The sequence below is a fragment of the Nerophis ophidion genome, linkage group LG21 (genome assembly GCF_033978795.1).
Source record: "Nerophis ophidion isolate RoL-2023_Sa linkage group LG21, RoL_Noph_v1.0, whole genome shotgun sequence".
NCBI lineage: Eukaryota > Metazoa > Chordata > Actinopteri > Syngnathiformes > Syngnathidae > Nerophis > Nerophis ophidion.
In genome coordinates, this window is record NC_084631.1 from 8314792 (window position 1) to 8335673 (window position 20882).

The 20882-nt window shown below is 43.2% G+C and overlaps 1 protein-coding gene across 2 annotated transcripts in view; it reads right to left on the reverse strand.

Moving 5' to 3' along the window:
- The window catches only part of scap (SREBF chaperone), a 66633-nt gene that overhangs the window by 16903 nt on the left and 28848 nt on the right, over positions 1-20882 (reverse strand). For both annotated transcript variants that reach the window (XR_009803465.1, XM_061881729.1), the window contains exons 4-11: positions 15219-15376; positions 14888-15108; positions 10095-10200; positions 9767-9939; positions 4441-4567; positions 812-924; positions 649-743; positions 485-583 (exon numbers count right to left, since the gene is read on the reverse strand). Coding sequence is in view for 1 of the 2 variants with exons in the window: in XM_061881729.1 (XP_061737713.1) it covers positions 485-583; positions 649-743; positions 812-924; positions 4441-4567; positions 9767-9939; positions 10095-10200; positions 14888-15108; positions 15219-15376 (1092 nt within the window). In the remaining variant the exon portion in view is untranslated. The remainder of the gene's footprint in view (positions 1-484; positions 584-648; positions 744-811; positions 925-4440; positions 4568-9766; positions 9940-10094; positions 10201-14887; positions 15109-15218; positions 15377-20882) is intronic.

Sequence of the window (20882 nt, forward strand, 5' to 3'; positions counted from 1 at the left end):
AACAAAAAATAAAATACTTCTTACCATTAATGCGACTTCTTGAACAGGTGCGGTAGAAACCGGATAGATGGATTCAAATGCATGAGAATGTTTAATATTTTGAACGTTATTTTTGACACTGTGATTGCCAGCAGAATTATTCATTATTTACTGTTATTTATTTATTATTTATTGTTAAACAATATCAGCTATGATTTATCTCAGAGGCAGATGTAGTCATTAAAAGAGCCACATCTGGCTCTAGAGCCATAGGTTCCCTACCCCTGGTTTAGAACTTAGTCTCGCTCAAAGAGGCAGACACGCCTTTACATTCAACAAAAACAAGAGTGCATTAATAAATAATAAAATAATGACAAAATATTGTGTACAGTATTTTAAATCATTAATAATCAATGATTCATTAGTGTTTAATTTCATCAAAAACAAAAATGTTTGTTGCAGTATTCAAGTGAGTGTGTGTGTGTGTGTGTGTGTGTGTGTGTACCTCCATGCGGCGAATGTCTATAGACAGCACTGTGGTGAAGAAGAACATCTGCAGGAAGAAGTCGGACACCAGACCCACGACAGCAAACAGACAGAACTCCTGCAAGAACCAGTGTTGGTCAGCACGAGAACTGTGAGGTCCAGGTGAAGCTTTTGTGAGCACACCTGGATCGCCGGCACCAGCGTGAAGTATCCGATGAGAATGATGCCCAGCTCGGTGGCCATGTTCTTCATGATGGACCAGCTCTCGTTGCTCAGGCCTGCAGAGAGAGGCACCAGAGTCAAAGCGCGTTCCCTCCGAGACACGCCCGTCGCCGCCACGTCTCACCCTGAGCGATGCGCAGTTTGACCTCCAGGTCCACAGGCGTGGACACCACAGACTTGGTGAGGACCAAGACGTTCTCCAGGCCGATCACCACCACCAGATATGGAAAGATCTCTCTGGAGAGAGAGAAAAAAACAAACCCAAGTCCATTAGTCCTCAAAGGCCTACTGAAATGAGATGTTCTTATTTAAACGGGGATAGCAGGTCCATTCTATGTGTCATACTTGATCATTTTGCGATATTGCCATATTTTTGTTGAAAGGATTTATTAGAGAACATCGATGATAAAGTTTGCGACTTTTGGTCCAGAATAAAAACGCCTTACCTGTACCGCATGGGTGTCAAACTCTGGCCCGCGGGCCAAATTTGGCCCGCCGTATAATTTCATTTGGCCCTTGAGGCAATATCAAATTAACATTAGAGCTGGCCCACTGCTGTAACACCGCATTCACCGCTAATACTCATACTCATCAACCCTCCCAAAGTTCAGTGCCCCTCCCGAATTTCTCCCGATTTCCACCCGGACAATAATATTGGGGGCGGGCCGTAAAAGCACTGCTTTTGGCGTTCTCTACATGTCGCCACGTCCGCTTTTCTTCCATAAAAACAGCGTGCCGGCCCACTCACATAATATATGCGGCTCATACACAAACACAAGTGTATGCCAGGCATACTTGGTCAACAGCCATACAGGTCACACTGAGGGTGGCCGTATAAACAAGTTTAACACTGTTACAAATATGCGCCACACTGTGAACCCACAGCAAACAAGAATGACAAACACATTTCGGGAGAACATCCGCACCGTAACACAACATAAACACAACCGGACAAATACCCAGAACCCCTTGCATCACTAACTCTTCCGGGACGCTACAATATACACCCCCGCTACCACCAAACCCCGCCCCAACTCAAACTCGCCGCCGAAAAAAGGCATTACATTTGTGTTTTTATTTTATTTGATATGCCATTGATATTTTTTAATTATTATTATTTGAAACTGGATTTTGCATGTCACTATAAAGTTATATAAGCCTGGCTTGGTCAATATTCAATGCAAAACTTGTTTGGGTCCCTATTAAAGGGTTCATTTGTTCAACCTCGGCCCGCGGCTTTGTTCAGTTTTAAATTTTGGCCCGCTCTGTATTTGAGTTTGACACCACTGCTGTACCGGAAGTAGCAGACGATGTGCACGTGACGTCACTGGTTGTATAGCTCCTCACATCCTCACATTGTTTACAATCATAGCCACCAGCAGCTAGAGCGATTCGGACTGAGAAAGCGACAATTTTCCCATTAATTTGAGTGAGGATGAAAGATTCGTGGATGAGGATAGTGAGAGTGAAGTACTAGAAGAAAAAAAAAAGGCGAGGGCAGTGAGAGCGATTCTGATGTTATTAGACACATTTACTAGGATAATTCTGGAAAATCCCTTATCTGCTTATTGTGTTACTAGTGTTTTAGTGAGATTATATGGTACCTGAAAGTCGGAGGGGCATGGCCACGGCTGTGGTGACCGCCAGCGTCTCCGGTGGGAGGAGGTAATAGTCCGCTCCGCTCATAACTACAGCAAGAGCCGACTTATTACCACAATTTTCTCACCGAAACCTGCCGTTGGTCGGGACCAGTGTTAATTTTGACAGCAAAATTTGATTTAGTTTTAGTCATAGTATTTTGATTAAAATGTAATTTAGTTTTAGTCATAATTTAGTTATTTAAATTGTTTTAGTTTTAGTTGACGAAATATAAGATTATAGTCGACGAAAACTACAGTAGATTTAGTCGACTAAAGGGTAATATGTAAACTTTCCCTTCAATTTTTCTGAAAGTCAAAGCAAAACAGAGGAAAAATCACCGATACAAGTCGTATTTTGATTGAAATCATGTCTCAAATTTAGTATTTCACGAGTAAGCCGTGTAATAAACGGGATAACGTCGAGTGAGTTGTATGTTGTGGAAAATACTTACCGGTGTGTGGATTTCGGGGTGATTGGACTGTAAATGTCGCTTTAAGTTTGTTGTGTTTTTCCCCGTAATCCTCGCGCTGCATTTCTTACACTGCGTCTTGTTATCTTTGACATCAAATATAAAATTTCCCCATACGTCCTCTCTCCTCTTCCTCCCTGGCGTTGACATGTTGTCTTCTGCAGTCTCAAACGCAAACTTGGTTTATGTAACTTCCTTACCACGTCGCTCTGATTGGTTCTCTTCCCAACTCCTCCCGCCTCTTCCTAACGAAATGAGTTCCGATTGGACCTCGTCTCTGGCAGACATTTTCGTCTCGTTTTTATTCGTTGACGAATACGTCAACACACCTCGTCATCGTCTTAGTCCACGTAAATTATTTTTTTTTTAGTTATTGTCTCGTTTTTGTCAGGAAAAAAAAGGTCCTTGACGATAACTATGACGAAAATTTTTCGTCAACAAAATGAACACTGTTCGTTTGACCGCTCTGTTCCATAGTAAAGATTCACCTTCGGGAATTTTAAACAAGGGAACAGCGGCTGTGTTTGTGTGGCTAAAGGCGGCCGCAATACACCGCTTCCCACCTCCATCTTTCTACTTTGACTTCTCCATTATTAATTGAACAAATTGCAAAAGATTCAGCAACACAGATGCCCAGAATACTGTGTAATTATGCGATTAAAGCAGACTACTTATAGCTTGGATGGGGCTGGAAAAAAATGTCCACTACAACAGGTAACGGTTAGGGTTAGGGTTAAGTCACCGTTAAGTCACCGCATTTTAAAAGTGTCCACTTTTGGGATTTTTTCTAAGTCCAACAACGAGAGAGGCCTAGCCTCCAGCCTGTTTAGCCTCTTCCATTAGACACTTAGAAAAAATCCTGTGCAAAAAAAGTGGATTTTTTCTAAGTCCAACAACGAGAGAGGCCTAACTTCCAGCCTCCTTAGCCTCTTTCGTTCACACACTTATAAAAAAATCCCAGCGCCAAGCCCAATGCATTTCAATGGGATTTATTTTTCGGGCCGGATTTTTAACCCTAACCGCAGGCGTCATCATACCGCGACGTTTTCAACAGGACACTTTGCGGGAAATTTAAAATTGCAATTTAGTAAACTAAAAAGGCCGTATTGGCATGTGTTGCAATGTTAATATTTCATCATTGATATATAAACTATCAGACTGCGTGGTCGCTAGTAGTGGCTTTCAGTAGGCCTTTAACAATGTGAACAAATCCTGACAATGGCACCCAGTCAGTGATTATGATTATAGTCACGGTTATCTTCTGATGGAATTCAAGATAAGATTTTTGTGTCGATACGTCCCACATACGATAATCACCAGCTGTGACACCGCCAGCGCTTCAGCCAATGGGGGACAAGCGTGGATGTTTGCCAACGATGCTGCCGTCACAACATCATGGACACTTCCTAATAACCATTAGGGGATTGGACTAGCACTGTCAAAATAGCTCCACCCCTACACCAAGCCCCACCCACATAATTTGTCCTCCAAGCGCTAGAGTAAACATTAACATAAATCAGTGGAAGGTCAACGGTGATAAGTGCGTGTGTGCGAGAACACGGTGACAGCAGATATCTGTCGCTGTGTTTGTGCTGACATGAGGCGGCCACGACGCTGGGAATTCTAGATGGTGGGCAGCCTACCCTCCGTTCAGCGTGGGCGTCAGGCCGAAGAGTGTACACAGTCCCACCGACATGAGCAGAGAGCTAAGCACCGTCACCACGGCAGCCAGAGCCAGACCCCACTTGGACTTCACCAGGTCGATCTTACCTGCAGGGGAAAAAAAGATTTAGCTCACATGTCAAACTGTCCATCATTCACATTCCTTATTTAAGACAAGAACGCACACAATTTTCTTTTTTTATACATTTTAAAGGGGAACATTATCACAATTTCAGAAGGGTTGAAACCAATAAAAATCAGTTCCCAGTGGCTTATTTTATTTTTCGAAGTTTTTTTCAAAATTTTACCCATCATGGAATATCCCAAAAAACAGCTTTAAAGTGCCTGATTTTCGCTATCTGTAAATCCACCGTCCATTTTCCTGTGACGTCATTTAGTGATGCCAACATGGCGGATAGCACAGCAAGATATAGCGACATTAGCTCGGATTCAGACTCAGATTTCAGCGGCTTAAGCGATTCAACAGATTACGCATGTATTGAAACGGATGGTTGGAGTGTGGCGGCAGATAGCGAAAACGAAATTGAAGAAGAAACTGAAGCTATTGAGCGAATAGCTATTGAAGCTATTCGGCGATCGCCTTCTAACCAACGATTGGGTGTCGCAGGGTATCCATACATCTCTGTGCCATGTCTGCCGGTAAAATGTGCAGGAACAACTTCAATCCGTCGATTGGTAAGTGTTTGTTTGGCATTAAATGTGGGTGGAGTGAAAGGCTGGATGCAAATATAGCTACAAATGTACATACAGCTAGCCTAAATAGCATGTTAGCATCGATTAGCTGGCAGTCATGCCGCGACCAAATATGTCTGATTAGCACATAAGTCAATAACATCAACAAAACTCACCTTTGCGATTTCGTTGACTTTATCGTTGGTAATGCATCTGCTTTGAGTGTCGCAAGGTATCCATACATCTCTGTGCCATGTCTGTCGTAGTGTGCAGACCAAACGAAGGACTTTCGGATCTTTTGACATTGGTGCAACTTAAATCCGTCGATTGGTATGTGTTTGTTTGGCATTAAATGTGGGTGGAAGGAAAGGCTGGATGCAAATATAGCTACAAATGAGGCATAACGATGCAATAAGTATATACAGTTAGCCTAAATAGCATGTTAGCAACGATTAACATGCCGTGCTAATCGATGCACACTTCACGTAAGTCAACTTCGTGTTGTTACACCCTCCGACAACACACCGACGAGGCACGATGTCTCCAAGGTACGGAAAACAGTCGACAAAACGGAAAATAACAGAGCTGATTTGATTCGATGTTTGTAATGTGTTTGAGAAAATGGCGGATTGACTACTTAGGTTGTGACGTCATCGCTCCGAGAGCGAACAATAGGAAGGCGTTTAATTCGCCAAAATTCACCCATTTAGAGTTTGGAAATCGGTTTAAAAATATATATGGTCTTTTTTCTGCAACATCAACGTATATATTGAGGCTTACATAGGTCTGGTGATAATGTTCTCCTTTAAATTGTAAATACAGCAAGTACAGGGTGGCTAACAATGCAGAACACTATTCCGCCCAAAAATCCTTCTAAAACATAGAAATAGTACCAACTATACTCCAGTTATATGTTGTGACATGAATAATAACCAAGCATTGGTGATATTCTTATCATATGTGCTAACTCGTCCCACCCCCACTAAGGACTGTTCTCACTGCTGGACTCTGGAAAGAGGTTCCGCAGGCCAAAGGACTCTTGAACGCATCATAGTAATCCCCTCAATTCCCCCAAAAAACTAATTAACTCGCTGGAGTATAAAGACAATACAACATACATCCGTAAACGTGGATGCATATGCAAAAGGGCAATATACGTATTTTGTCACACCTGTAGATCATGTTTTATTTTGTCATGTTATGTTTTTGATTTTGGACATTCAGTCACGTTTTCCACTTCCTGGTTTTGTTTCCATGCCAACGTATTAGTTCCCACCTTGTCACGCCCCTGCCCTCAGTCCCGCACCTGTTCCTGATTATCACAGCCAGTATTTAAGTAATTTTCTTTCTGTTCATCATTCTGGGATCTTCTCACACAAACGCACGCACCCTACCCATGCTGCACCTCCTTCATGTCCTTGTCCGTAGTTCCATGCCGTGTAAGTTTTTGTATTTATGCCATTGTGCTAGTTTTGTTTATAGTTTATTACTATTCATAGCCAATTGTTTTTGTGCAAAGTCCTTTAGTTTAGGTCCATCATTTAATGCCATCGAGCAGGTGTTTTTGTTTCACGTTTGTAGTGTTTAGCCAAGTTTCTTCCTCCATTGTGAGCGCTTTTTGTTGTTTATTTGTTTATTAAGTAAACAACCATGTACTTAAATTCATGCCTGACTCGTCCCACATCATCCTTGCATTGACGAAGCACAAACATCCACAGCCCAAGCCTGACATATTTATCTGTACAGCAATCTACCTTATTGCTCTTCTATCCTGCACTACAATGAGCTAATGCAGCAAAATGTTGTTCTTATCAGTACCGTAAAGTTCAAAATTGAATGACAATAAAAGAAGTTTATGACTAAGTCTAACGCAGACAAACACTTTTTAGCGGTGCACTGATCACAGACCGCTAACTAGTTTAAAGGCCTACTGAAAGCCACTACTACCGACCACACAGTCTGATAGTTTATATACCAATGATGAAATATTAACATTGCAACACATGCCAATACGGCCTTTTTAGTTTACTAAATTAAAATTTTAATTTTCCCGCGATGTATCCTGTTGAAAACGCCGCGGAATGATGACGCTTATGTTAACGCATGCTTGTGACAATATTGGTTGGAGCGGACATTTCATCACAGCACCACACAGCTAAAAGTCGTCTGCTTTAATCGCATAATTACACAGTATTTTGAACATCTGTGTTGCTGAATCTTTTGCAATTTGTTCAATTAATAATGGAGACTATAAAGAAGAATGCTGTTGGTGGAAAGCGGTGGATTGCAGCTGCCTTTAGCAGCCAAAGCACAGCCGGTGTTTCTTTGTTTGTTGTGAAGCTTTAATATGGATCAGAGCGGTCAAGCGAACATGTTTCTCTACCACATGTCAACCGGCAGGTTTCGGTGAGAAAATTGTGGTGATAAGTCGGCTCTTACCGGAGACATGAGCGGAGCTTGCGTCCTCCTGCAGCTGTCAAAGAGGCAGCTGCGACTTTCTTGGCTCCTCCATGGCTACCATCAGAGACACTGGCGGTCACCACACCCCTTCGACTTTCAGGTATGACTTTATAATCTCACTAAAACACTAGTAACACAATAAACAGATAATGGATTTTCCAGAATTATCCTAGTAAATGTGTCTAACAACATCTGAATCGCTCCCACTGTCGTCGCCTTTTTTTGAATTTTTTTTCTAGTGCTTCACTCTAACTTTCCTCATCCACAAATCTTTCATCCTCGCTCAAATTAATGGGGAAATTGTCGCTTTCTCGGTCCGAATCGCTCTTGCTGCTGGTGGCTATGATTATAAACAATGTGAGGATGTGACAACCCGTGACGTCACACGCACATCGTCTGCTACTACCGGTACAGGCAAAGCTTTTTTATTAGCGACCAAAAGTTGCGAACTTTATCATTGATATTCTCTACTAAATCCTTTCAGCAAAAATATGGCAATGTCGCGAAATGATCAAGTATGACACATAGAATGGACCTGCTATCCCCGTTTAAATAAGAAAAACTTATTTCAGTAGGCCTTTAAGGTGCTATATTGACAAATTGAGCTGCTGCATCGCTTCTGAGCTAGTGAAAGTTAATTCCAGATCAGAGATTCTCAAACTGTGGTATGTGTAGCACTGGCGGTACGCCAAAGCATCACTCAAATATTGCAATGTATTGTAACTGTTTGGGAAGCTACTTATTCAACCGACATGTTGGAAGTGTCGGCACTAAAACCAACAAAACTAAAGATATGTTCCTGTTATTGAGTTGATATATCAAGATATTACAGTTTCTCCTCTCACTCCATGCAGAGAATCCACAGCAAGACTGAAAACCGGCGCAACCAAACTTGGTAGTCGATACTGTTACGTGATTTGCTGTTAGCGTGTCCCTCCCATTGCACAGTGACACTTCCTGTTTGCTGGGTTCCAAAAGCACCAGTGACTACATGAAACGCATCTTGCTGCGTAATTTCTTGTTTCTCCCGACCAAAAAATATAAAAATTGCAAAAACTTAACGCATTGTATATATCAATTATGTGTCTATCGCAATGTGATGTCACACAACAATGGGTGCCATGTTGAATTATTCATCATACCTAAAACATTACGACACAAAGCTGTTACTATAACAATCTACAAGATTAATATAGGTTGCCTCTCTCTCTTCCCTTCCATCTTTCGGCATTCCTTTTTTTTATCTTTCTAGTTATCATTATGTATACGTATTGTTGCATTTGAACAACTGTATTGTTAATAATAGAGGTAAACTATTGGTATTGTTCATGATCAATAGCGCTTTTTCTATTGGTATTTGTATTGCTCCAGGTGTACTGTAAAAATGCTCATTGTCATTTCTATATTATTTATTTCACTAACTGCTTCTTTGCTATCACTTTTACGATCATATTTGCACATATTGTATGTGCTGGTGTTGTTCTATTGTTGTTGTTGTTGTTGTTGTTGTGTTTGCTGTTGTTTTGGTCTCTCTGTCTAATCCCCTTCTTATCCCCACAATTTCCCCCTCTGTCTTCCTTTTTTCTCTTTTCATCCCCTCCTGCTCCGGCCCGGCCGCACAAAATGATAATATAAATACATTTAATAAAGTCAAATTCAAATAAGGCAACAAGAGAAGTATCCTACACTTTTCTCTTGTAAAGTAAATCTGAACTACTACATCAACTATATTATTTGCCTGAGAAGCTGAACAGGACAAAAGATAAAAAATAAAAAAAAATAAACATTACAACCCTTTTTTTTTAAAATCCTCGTCCTCATTACTGTTCGCAATTATTAACAAGCAATCATGCTGACAGCGTTTGAAGCTCTTTTCTCTTCTCCATTAGTTTGGTGTATGTTAGCATTAGCATGGCTCATGCTGAACAAAGGCACCTGCCTGGTTTCGATACCAGGAAGCGTTCTCCGTCTTCCTGTTCAAACAAAGTGCGAGCTACATGGCTCCACGGGTGCACTTTGTCCGCTGTGCTAATGTTTGTCCTGGCAGCCTGCGGAAGGTCAGCAGAGTGCGGCCGCGAGTGTACAACGTTCCCGCAGGGAGGAGGGGGAAGAAAGAAGAAGCATGCAAGGCTATAGACAGGAAGCGGTACTGACGTGTGGAGAAGTAGATGTAGGCAAAGAGGATGATGTACGTGGACACCAGCGGGATGAGCTCCGCCACACCGATCTCCTCCTTGAAGTGCACGTGCACCATGCGCTCGTCCTTCAGGCTGCAGTTGTTGGACGGATGGAGATGCTTCAGGCGAGCACGCAGGCTGGCGAGGAACCTTCACAGCGAGTCAGAGAGTAAACATTTTGGGCTAGTATTCAACTCCCATAATGAAGTACTAGAGTTGAATACTAGCAAACTCATAATGAGGACAGGAATCAGCAGAACACATCATGGGAGGCCTATGGGTGTCCTCACCACCCACCTACCCACCTTGCATGGTAGCTGGACAGCACCATGGTGATGGTGTACGTCACCACCCTCTTCCTGTTGTAGTGACTCACGCCTGTGTGCTTCCCCGGGACGCCGAACAGCAGGTCTGGAACACACCAACACACCGAGAACATGTGATGTTCCATAAATCATGACAGGGATGAGTGTACAAAACTGTCATTTTTAACCATATTAATTACGGATCATTCTATCGGATCGGCTTTGGATCTTTGGGCACCACGCGATTCGATTCTCCGGGGTAACGGTTCATTTCAGAATTCCATCCATCCATCCATCCATCATCTTCCGCTTATCCGAGATCGGGTCGCGGGGGAAACCGCCTAAGCAGGGAAACCCAGACTTCCCTCTCCCCAGCCACTTCGTCTAGCTCTTCCCGGGGGATCCCGAGGCGTTCCCAGGCCAGCCGGGAGACATAGTCTTCCCAACGTGTCCTGGGTCTTCCCCGTGGCCTCCTACCGGTTGGACGTGCCCTAAACACCTCCCTAGGGAGGCGTTCGGGTGGCATCCTGACCAGATGCCCGAACCACATCATCTGGCTCCTCTCGATGTGGAGGAGCAGCGGCTTTACTTTGAGTTCCACGCGGATGGCAGAGCTTCTCACCCTATCTCTAAGGGAGAGCCCTGCCCCAAGTGGAGGAGTTCAAATACCTAGGAGTCTTGTTCACGAGTGAGGGAAGAGTGGATCGTGAGATCGACAGGCGGATCGGTGCGGCGTCTTCAGTAATGCTGACGTTGTACCAATCCGTTGTGGTGAAGAAGGAGCTGAGCCGGAAGGCAAAGCTCTCAATTTACCGGTCGATCTACGTTCCCATCCTCACCTATGGTCATGAGCTTTGGGTCATGACCGAAAGGATAAGATCACGGGTACAAGCGGCCGAAATGAGTTTCCTCCGCCGTGTGGCGGGGCTCTCCCTTAGAGATAGGGTGAGAAGCTCTGTCATCCGGGAGGAACTCAAAGTAAAGCCGCTGCTCCTCCACATCGAGAGGAGCCAGATGAGGTGGTTCATTTCAGAATTGATTCAAAACAATTCTTGATTGAAAATCAATACTTGTGGAGAGACGGAGCCGACAGCGGGCGGAGGAAAGCAGCATCCCTAGCCGAGATGGAGGCGAGAAGGCGGGGCGTGCAGCGGAGAGAGGAGGCGTGTCGCACTCGGAGCCGCACGGTAGCAACAATCAGCGCACACCACGCAGCTGTGCGCAATCACGTCATCTGCTTCTCCAGCATAAACAGGGGGAAGGAGGAACAGACGAAGGAGAGTAGGAGAAGGAACCCACTGGAGTAGACCGACCACGACCACGAAAGAACGATCAGACCTGAGAGACGATGCGCCCCCCGCAACAGACGCAAACCCTGGACACCGCAAGGTGAACCGCAGACAGAAGCAGGAAACGCCCGCGCACTGCAAAGTGCCGCGACAACCAGGCAAGACTTATCAAATGTTGAAATAATAAATGAAAGTCAAACCTGCTACGATGCGTCCTGTATCCATCGTCACTACAACCCACACATGGACGGTAGGAAGCCCGTCACAATACTTTTTTAATAACATTGGATGCCAGTTCTATGATTAACTACATTCCTAAATAAAATAGATACCCAGCTCTAATAAGTTTCTATATTACTCAAAAGAAAACTTGTTTTGTTTAATAAAATTCTACCCAAACATATAATAAAATCAAATAAAAATAAGACGACTATGCCACACTTCTCTTTTCTAAAGTAAGTATGTACGCAGATATGGGGATCTACATCAACAATAAGATTTTACTTAAGTGGTTAAAAAGGACGGACTAAAAAAATTAAATAAATAAAAAATTCCTAATTGATTAAAAATCATTAAAAATATGAATTCTGATTAATTAGAATATATAGGGCTTCACGGTGGCAGAGGGGTTAGTGCGTCTGCCTCACAATACGAAGTTCCTGCAGTCCTGGGTTCAAATCCAGGCTCGGGATCTTTCTGTGTGGAGTTTGCATGTTCTCCCCGTGACTGCGTGGGTTCCCTCCGAGTACTCCGGCTTCCTCCCACTTCCAAAGACATGCACCTGGGGATAGGTTGATTGGCAACACTGAATTGGCCCTAGTGTGTGAATGTGAGTGTGAATGTTGTCTGTCTATCTGTGTTGGCCCTGCGATGAGGTGGCGACTTGTCCAGGGTGTACCCCGCCTTCCGCCCGATTGTAGCTGAGATAGGCGCCAGCGACCCCAAAAGGGAATAAGCGGTAGAAAATGGATGGATGGATGGATAGAATTATTATTTTTTTACACCCCTAGTGTCTACATGAACATGTTTGTTTGTGACACGGCAATAATTTGGCATGTTCCCAAAATGCAGAAAGCCGAGGAAGCAATGTGATGGCAAAAAGGTATTTAATGGCTCAAATAAACAAAAGACGCGTGCTGCTAGGAAGGGCACCAAAACATAGGGAAGGCTTTGCAAAACGAAACTAAACTATAAGCAAAACGGAATGCTGGAGAACAGCAAAAACTCACGGGTGAAAACGTGTACAAATATGCATGACAAAGTCCTGACAAAGGCGAGCAGCAAAGGCTCAACATAAATAGCTGTAATTGTAAAATGAAAACCTCTGCGAGGAGAAGACGTTAAGAGGCAGGAATGAAACAAACACGTCAAGAAGAGCGACCAAATTAAGAGCACTAAACTGGAACTAAGACACTTAGCACGTGAAAACGCCAACAAACTCAATACAAGGCATGATGTGATGTGAGAGATCATGACAAGGGGTGCACAAAAAAATCGATTCACATCCAAATTGCGATTTTAAGTCATCCTAACTCTAAATCTATTCACAATTTAAACAAAAAAAAAATTTCAAAAATGTTTCCTTTTTTAAATAAGAATCCATTTTTAAAAAGACGTCTTTAGGCCATCTCCATGCAATCAGAGGGAGATGGGCTAACCTGTGACCTGTTTTGTAAAATATTTTATTATAATTATTATAACCAATAATACAAACCCCGTTTGCATATGAGTTGGGAAATTGTTTTAGATGTAAATATAAACGGAAAATACAATGATTTGCAAATCCTTTTCAACCCATATTCAGTTGAATGCACTACAGGGACAAGATATTTGATGTTCAAACTCATAAACTTTATTTTTTTTTTGCAAATAATAATTAATTTAGAATTTCATGGCTGCAACACGTGCCAAAGTAGTTGGGAAAGGGCATGTTCACCACTGTGTTACATTACCTTTTCTTTTAACAACACTCAATAAACGTTTGGGAACTGAGGAAACTATTTGTTGAAGCTTTGAAAGTTGAATTCTTTCCCATTCTTATTTTATGTAGAGCTTCAGTCATACAACCGTCTGGGGTCTCCGCTGTTGTATTTTACGCTTCATAATGCGCCACTCATTTTCGATGGGAGACAGGTCTGGACTGCAGGCGGCCCAGGAAAGTACCCGCAGTCTTTTACTACGAAGCCACGCTGTTGTAACACGTGGCTTGGCATTGTTTTGCTGAAATAAGCAGGGGCGTCCATGATAACGTTGCTTGGATGACAACATATGTTGCTCCAAAACCTGTATGGGCCTTTTAGCATTAATGGTGCCTTCACAGATGTGTAAGTTACCCATGCCTTGGGCACTAATGCACCCCCATACCATCACAGATGCTGGCTTTTGAACTTTGCGCCTATAACAATCCGAATGGTTATTTTCCTCTTTGTTCTGGAGGACACCATGTCCTCTGTTTCCGAATATAATTTGAAATCTGGACTCGTCAGACCACAGAACACCTTTCCACTTTGCATCAGTCCATCTTAGGTGAGCTCGGGCCCAGGCAAGCGGGCAGCGTTTCAGGGTATTGTTGATAAATGGGTTTGATTTTGCATAGTAGAGTTTTAACTTGCACTTACAGATGTGGCGACCAACTGTAGTTACTGACAGTGGTTTTATGAAGTGTTCCTGAGCCCATGTGGTGATATCCTTTACACACTGATGTCGGTTTTTTATGCAGTACCGCCTGAGGGATCAAAAGTCCATAATATCATCGCTTACGTGCAGGGATTTCTCGAGATTCTCTGAACTTTTTGATGATTTTACGGACTGTAGATCGTAAAATCCCTAAATTCCTTGCAATAGCTCGTTGAGAAATGTTGTTCTTAAACTGTTCGACAATTATATTACAAAGTGGTGACCCTCACCCCATCCTTGTTTGTGAATGACTCAGCATTTCACGGAAGCTGCTTTTATACCCAATCATGGCACCCAACTGTTCCCAATTAGCCTGCACACCTGTGGGATGTTTCATATAAGTGTTTGATGAGCATTCCTCAACTTTATCAGTATTTATTGCCACCTTTCCCAACTCCTGTGTCACGTGTTGCTGGCATCAAATTCTAAAGTTAATGATTATTGGCAACAAAAAAAAATGTTTATCAGTTTGAACATCAAATATGTTGTCTTTGTAGCATATTCAACTGAATATGGGTTGAAAATGATTTGCAAGTTATTGTATTCCGTTTATATTTACATCCAACACAATATCCCAACTCATATGGAAACGGGGTTTGTACATTGTGAGAATCTGTTTGAATTGAGAATCGTGTTAAATCAAGAATCGATTCTGAATCGAACTGTCACCTCAAGAATCTGATCGGGTCGTGAGGTGCCCAAAGATTCATGCCCCTATAATTCATTATCTGTTTTCAGTAAACACCTCTTATTTTGACTTCTTGGATTGTTTTGGAGTCTTCCTTTTGCTTCCTATAATGTCAGTTTCTTCCTAGCATGTGTGCCCACCTCTCAGCGTGGCCGACGTGTGTAGTCCTTTGGGTTCGTGCTTCTGGATGGTCTTGAGGGGGTTGGGGTCCGAGTCGAAGAGCTCCCGTTGGTTCTGCCAGTAGTTGGCGGGAGAGATGAGCAGGCATCCGTGCTCCGGCAGCACAGACTGCATCCGCCGTAACCCCGGCAACAAGTCCGTCACCTGGAGGCACAGGGACTCCAAACTGCGACGGCCCGAGCTGAGGGGAAGAGGAACACAACCTGTGACTGCAACATTCGCATCACAACAACGTCGGAGTGCGTGCGACAGCTTTGGTTAAGTGGAAACAAGTGTAAGTCAGTCACCCACCCGTCAGAGTGCACGTGGTTGCGGATCTCATCCAGCAGGTTGAAGACTCGGCCGAGCGGCAATCGAAAGACGTCCACCGGCACCAAGCTGTTGTCCCACGGAGACACGGCTGCCTTGACCAATAATTGCTGGATGTAGGCCACTGGAGGTCCTTGATACTGTCAATAAACATTACATTAGACTGTTTAGCTTTAGCCATTCTTGCTAGCAGCTGCTTGGATGCATTTCTATCTTCAAACCTCATAGGACAGGTGTGTCCAAACATTTTACAGTGATGGTCCGTACATAAAAATAAAAAATATATGTTTTTTAAATAAAGATTCTAAAAGCAGGGTTGTCCTGATATAACTATTCCACTTCCATTACAATACTGATATTGGAGCCTTGAGTATTGGCCGATAGTGATACTGATCCGATATGATATTGATCCATACTCCTTCGATCCATCCATCTTCTTTTGCTTATCTGAAGTCCAGACTTCTCTCTCCCCTCAGGGTTGTGTGATGCAAGCATTTCAGTTGCATTTGCGACTACAAATAGGTTGAAGTATTGGGGAAAAAAACAACAAAGTAGCACACATGCAAATACAGATTTTACGCTTTTATTAGCGTTTTGCTCCTGAAATAAATTCATCCAAATTTTATATGCAATCCAATCCAATCCATTTTATTTATATAGCACATTTAAACAACAAAATGTTTCCAAAGTGCTGCACAACAATATTAAAAACAACGTTCAAATACTATCCTGAGCTCAACGAAAAGACAGAATAAAAACAAAAAATAAAAATATATAAAAATAAATAATAATAAATAAATACATATACAACCAATATAAAAACATCCATCCATCCGTCCATTTTCTACCGCTTATTCCCTTTCGGGGTGGCGGGGGGCGCTGGCGCCTATCTCAGCTACAATCGGGCGGAAGGCAGGGTACACCCTGGACAAGTCGCCTCCTCATCGCAGGGCCAACACAGATAGACAGACCACATTCACACTCACATTCACACACTATAAAATAAATATGATTAAAAACGATTTTAAGGGTGAAACCAATTAAAACAGTAAATAGAAATCCATCCATCCATCCATTTTCTACCGCTTATTCCCTTTTTGGGGTTGCGGGGGGCGCTGGCGCCTATCTCAGCTACAATCGAGCGGAAGGCGGGATACACCCTGGACAAGTCCCCACCTCATCGCAGGGCCAACACAGATAGACAGACAACATTCACACTCACATTCACACACTAGGGCCAATTTTTAGTGTTGCCAATCAACCTATCCCCAGGTGCATGTCTTTGGAGGTGGGAGGAAGCCGGAGTACCCGGAGGGAACCCACGCATTCACGGGGAGAACATGCAAACTCCACACAGAAAGATCCCGAGCCTGGGATTGAACCCAGGACTGCAGGACCTTCGTACTGTGAGGCAGACGAACTAACCCCTCTTCCACCGTGAAGCCCTAAATAGAAATCAAAATTTTAAAACACAGAGGGCAACAGAGGACCACACAACTCATGTAGTGTTAAAAGCCAGAGAATAAAAATGGGTCTTAAGACGAGACTTGAAACACTCCATTGTGGGAGCAGTTCGAATATGGAGGGGCAGAGTGTTCCAGAGCTTAGACCCGACCACAGAGAAGGCCCTCTCTCCCCTAGTTTTAAGTCTGGTCTTGGGCACCACGAGCTGGAGCTGGCTCTCGGACCTCAGAGCGCGCGCAGGATTGTAAGTTTGGATGAGGTCCGAGATATAATGAGGTGCCAGTCCACGTACAGCTTTAAAGACAAAAAGCAATATTTTAAAATCAAATCTAAAATGAACAAGTAGCCAGTGCAAACTCTCAAGGATTGGGGTTGTATGCTCGCGTTTCCTGGCCCCTGTTAAAAGTTGTTCTGCCGCGTTCTGGACTAACTGTAGCTGTTATGAAACTAGTGAACATTTTTCGCCAATCTGTATAACATGTTTGGAATAAACTTAACCCATAACCAAATGGACAAGTGATTGACGCGAAGGTGTCACTGATCACAGTGCGCGCTGACCGCTGTCTGTCCCTCACTCTTGCACCTTGCACAGAGGGGGAGCGGGGCTGAGTGTGACCTTCAAGTCTTTCAACGCAAAAGAAAAATAATTCAGTTGGAGGAACAGGTGAGTAAAATAACTTTTTCACCACCTTAAAACTTGACCCAAACTGGGGTGCGCGCTAGTAACTACAAACTGATTGAAGTGACAAACTTGCCATCCAAACAATACTCTGTTTGTTGACTAGACCATACAGCCATGGCAGCACATTCAATCTATTTATTAAGCAGAGGTAACACAAACCAGTGAAAGATTCAAAAGAGTTGCCGTCAGAGCAGACAAACTGCTGCTAGACTGTTGAGCTAACAAAATAGCTCAAGCTATGCCTGAGATTCAGACGCTATCTACATTAAGCCGGATAACTTATTAAACAAAATTATTCAGCCTAAGCCTCGTTTCAGCCACACTAAATTATCGTTTAAGGTTCCCCTCCTTGGATAATTTTTTAAACGGGTAAGTAAGCCGTCTATTTCTTGAATCTTCGGCTCTTAGCTTTGTATGGACTCATTGATGGTTTTTACAAACTGAGTTCGGAGAGGAAGTGACGCCAGAAAGACCGCGGCTCACACAGGAAGTGACGTCAGAAAGAACTCGCCACAGCCAGCTTCATAATAAAGCGGTTTCGGAACTCGAAGCTCACCACTAGACACACGGAGGCGAGTCATCCAGACATGCCTGTGTTTCTCCTTCCGTCTGTACGCTTGTGGAAATCACACATGAATACCTTAAGAGAAAACAATTGCAGCTATTTCTGCTGCAACACATCTCAGGCGGCAAGAGAACTTTTGAATGTCCAGGGCAGATTTGATTCTACTTAGCGAAAAAATTTGTCCATTGGTCAAAGGAGAGACAACGAGAATGCGGGCTCCCGTGGATGTGATTTAAAAAAAAGGTAGCGTGTGCTTTGTATTACCTGGCCTTTGAGGAAAGACTACGGGAAAAAGCGAATGCTTTTGGACTGGCAAAGCAGACTGTATCAGTTATAGTCCACCATGTATTTCGTGGACTCAACATCTAGGTCCAAAGTATATAGAGTAGGGGTGTAACGGTACGTGTATTTGTATTGAACCGTTTCGGTACGGGGGTTCCGGTTCGGTGCGGAGGAGTACCGAACGAGTTCCACACGAATATATGAAGTAGCTGCCTATGCTAAAGTCTTAACAAGCTGCTCCACTCCGTTCTGCCTCTGTCTCCTGCACAGCACCCTGCATTGTCCCTCCCACACAACCATCTGATTGGTTACAACAAAAGCGGTAACAAGCCAATCAGCAGTGAGTATTCAGAGCGCATTTTGTCAGCGCTTCAGCGTCGAGCAGATAGGCGTTTAGCAGGGGAGCAACGGACTCTCCCCAAATTATACTAGTCAACTACTTTCTAAACATCACTATGAGCCCGTTGACCTTCTAGAAACAAAGCTCACTCACAGTCCTGGCTTTAGGTGAAGGCTATTTGGCTTTTAGCGTAACGTTAGCTCATTTTGCGGTGCGTGCGTGTGTGTGTTATGGACAGTATTGATTGAGGTGTGTTGAAGCAGCAAAAAAGGACATTATGTTAAATGAAGAGTTTCTGTCTCTGATAGTGTATAAAATAATGTAAGTGCATCATAAAGCCTACATGAACTCCATGGTGTTCAGGGATGAACAGTCTCTCCTATTGCTATTGTACTAGGGCCTAGGCTAAGACCGATTTTTTAATTTTATTTTAATCTTCTATTTTTTTCTTCCCCCCCCACCCCAACCCTTCTGTTTACCTGTATGTCATCTTTTTTGTAAGGGGGGCTGGAAGCCGGCAGACCCGTCAGCGATCCTGTTCTGTCTCCCTGTAATGTTTGTCTGATCTTGAATGGGATTGTGCTGAAAATTGTAATTTTCCTGAAGGAACTCTCCTGACGGAATAAATAAAGTACTATCCATCTATATTTTTCAGCTATAGTTACATTAATCATTAGTAATGTAGCAGACTAGTTTTGAATGGCAGGGTCCCTGCTATCACATGTTGATACAAATATAACATTTACATTATAAAAAATCAACTACAGGCTTCCCAAATGCTGTAATAAATCAAGCATGATGAGTTGACTTGAAACTGTTTAATGTTGCACTTTTTATATGTAGAAGCAAAGTTGTATCATTTTATTTCATCTGGGCAACAACTTGAGGCAGTTTAATGTGGATTAACGTGGGCCGAATTATTATAGTGTTACCAATGTTATAAGGATCAAGCCATTGTTTACAAATCTGGTAAATAAATAACCAAAAAATTTATATTTTCTTATTTTCTAACTGTACCGAAAATGAACCGAACCGTGACCTCTAAACCGAGGTACGTACCGAACCGAAATTTTTGTGTACCATTACACCCCTAATATAGTCACCAAAAACGAATTGACAAGGAAGGCAAAAAAGTGAGGAGTTTCCTGACCAGATAGATATCCAGATCCCTAGATTGATTTAGATAAAATGATGTTTATCACATTATTTACTTTCACGTGTCTATTAAAGATTCGATTAGTTTATGATGCTTCACGGTGGCAGAGGGGTTAGTGCGTCTGTCTCACAATACGAAGGTCCTGCAGTCCTGGGTTCAAATCCAGGCTCGGTATCTTTCTGTGTGGAGTTTGCATGTTCTCCCCGTGAATGCGTGGGTTCCCTCCGGGTACTCCGGCTTCCTCCCACTTCCAAAGACATGCACCTGGGGATAGGTTGATTGGCAACACTAAATTGGCCCTAGTGTGTGAATGTGAGTGTGAATGTTGTCTGTCTATCTGTGTTGACCCTGCGAGGAGGTGGCGACTTGTCCAGGGTGTACCCCGCCTTCCGCCCGATTGTAGCTGAGATAGGCGCCAGCGCCCCCCGCGACCCCGAAAGGGAATAAGCGGTAGAAAATGGATGGATGGATAGTTTATGATGTCTAAAGGTGTGATTAACCACAGTAGGGCCCCACAGCACACTGGATTCTGGTTAATCAAAATACCACAACACCGGATATTGTTCAATTGAGTTAAATGTAAGAACTTGCTCACAAAGCAACACTGGAGGTGACTACATTTTCCGCGCATGCGTACTCGGTCGCGTTGCGAGGGGGGTCTTAAACGACCGTTGTGTGTATGTGGACAAGGATAAGGTTAAGTGGGATTTACCCTGGATAACTTTAGCTGGCTTTGTCCAGAAGGGGCCCTCAGGCCGAGCATGGACTCGCCAACGTCACACATCACTAGGGAACAGGCACCGCCTTTCAAAAGGCACATGCACACTGAAACGCATCTCAACTGCATTATGCCAGAATATTTTAAGTAACGGTTGAATTACTTTACCTTGTAATTAATAACATTTCGCCAATAAGGGGTCTGCATACTTATACATACATACTGTACATACATACATACCTGTATTTAAAATTTGTCAAACAAAGAACAATGGTCGGTGTCAGTATAATTGTATCTAAGTTATCACAAAACTTTGTGTTTCAATGAGTTCCCGGCAAGCAGACAAAAGCTGTCTTTAATCCTACCGAGCAGAAGGCTTGTAAAACTCCACTGTGTAGGATGGGAAGCAACATGAAGGTGTTCTGTTTCTTTCATGTAC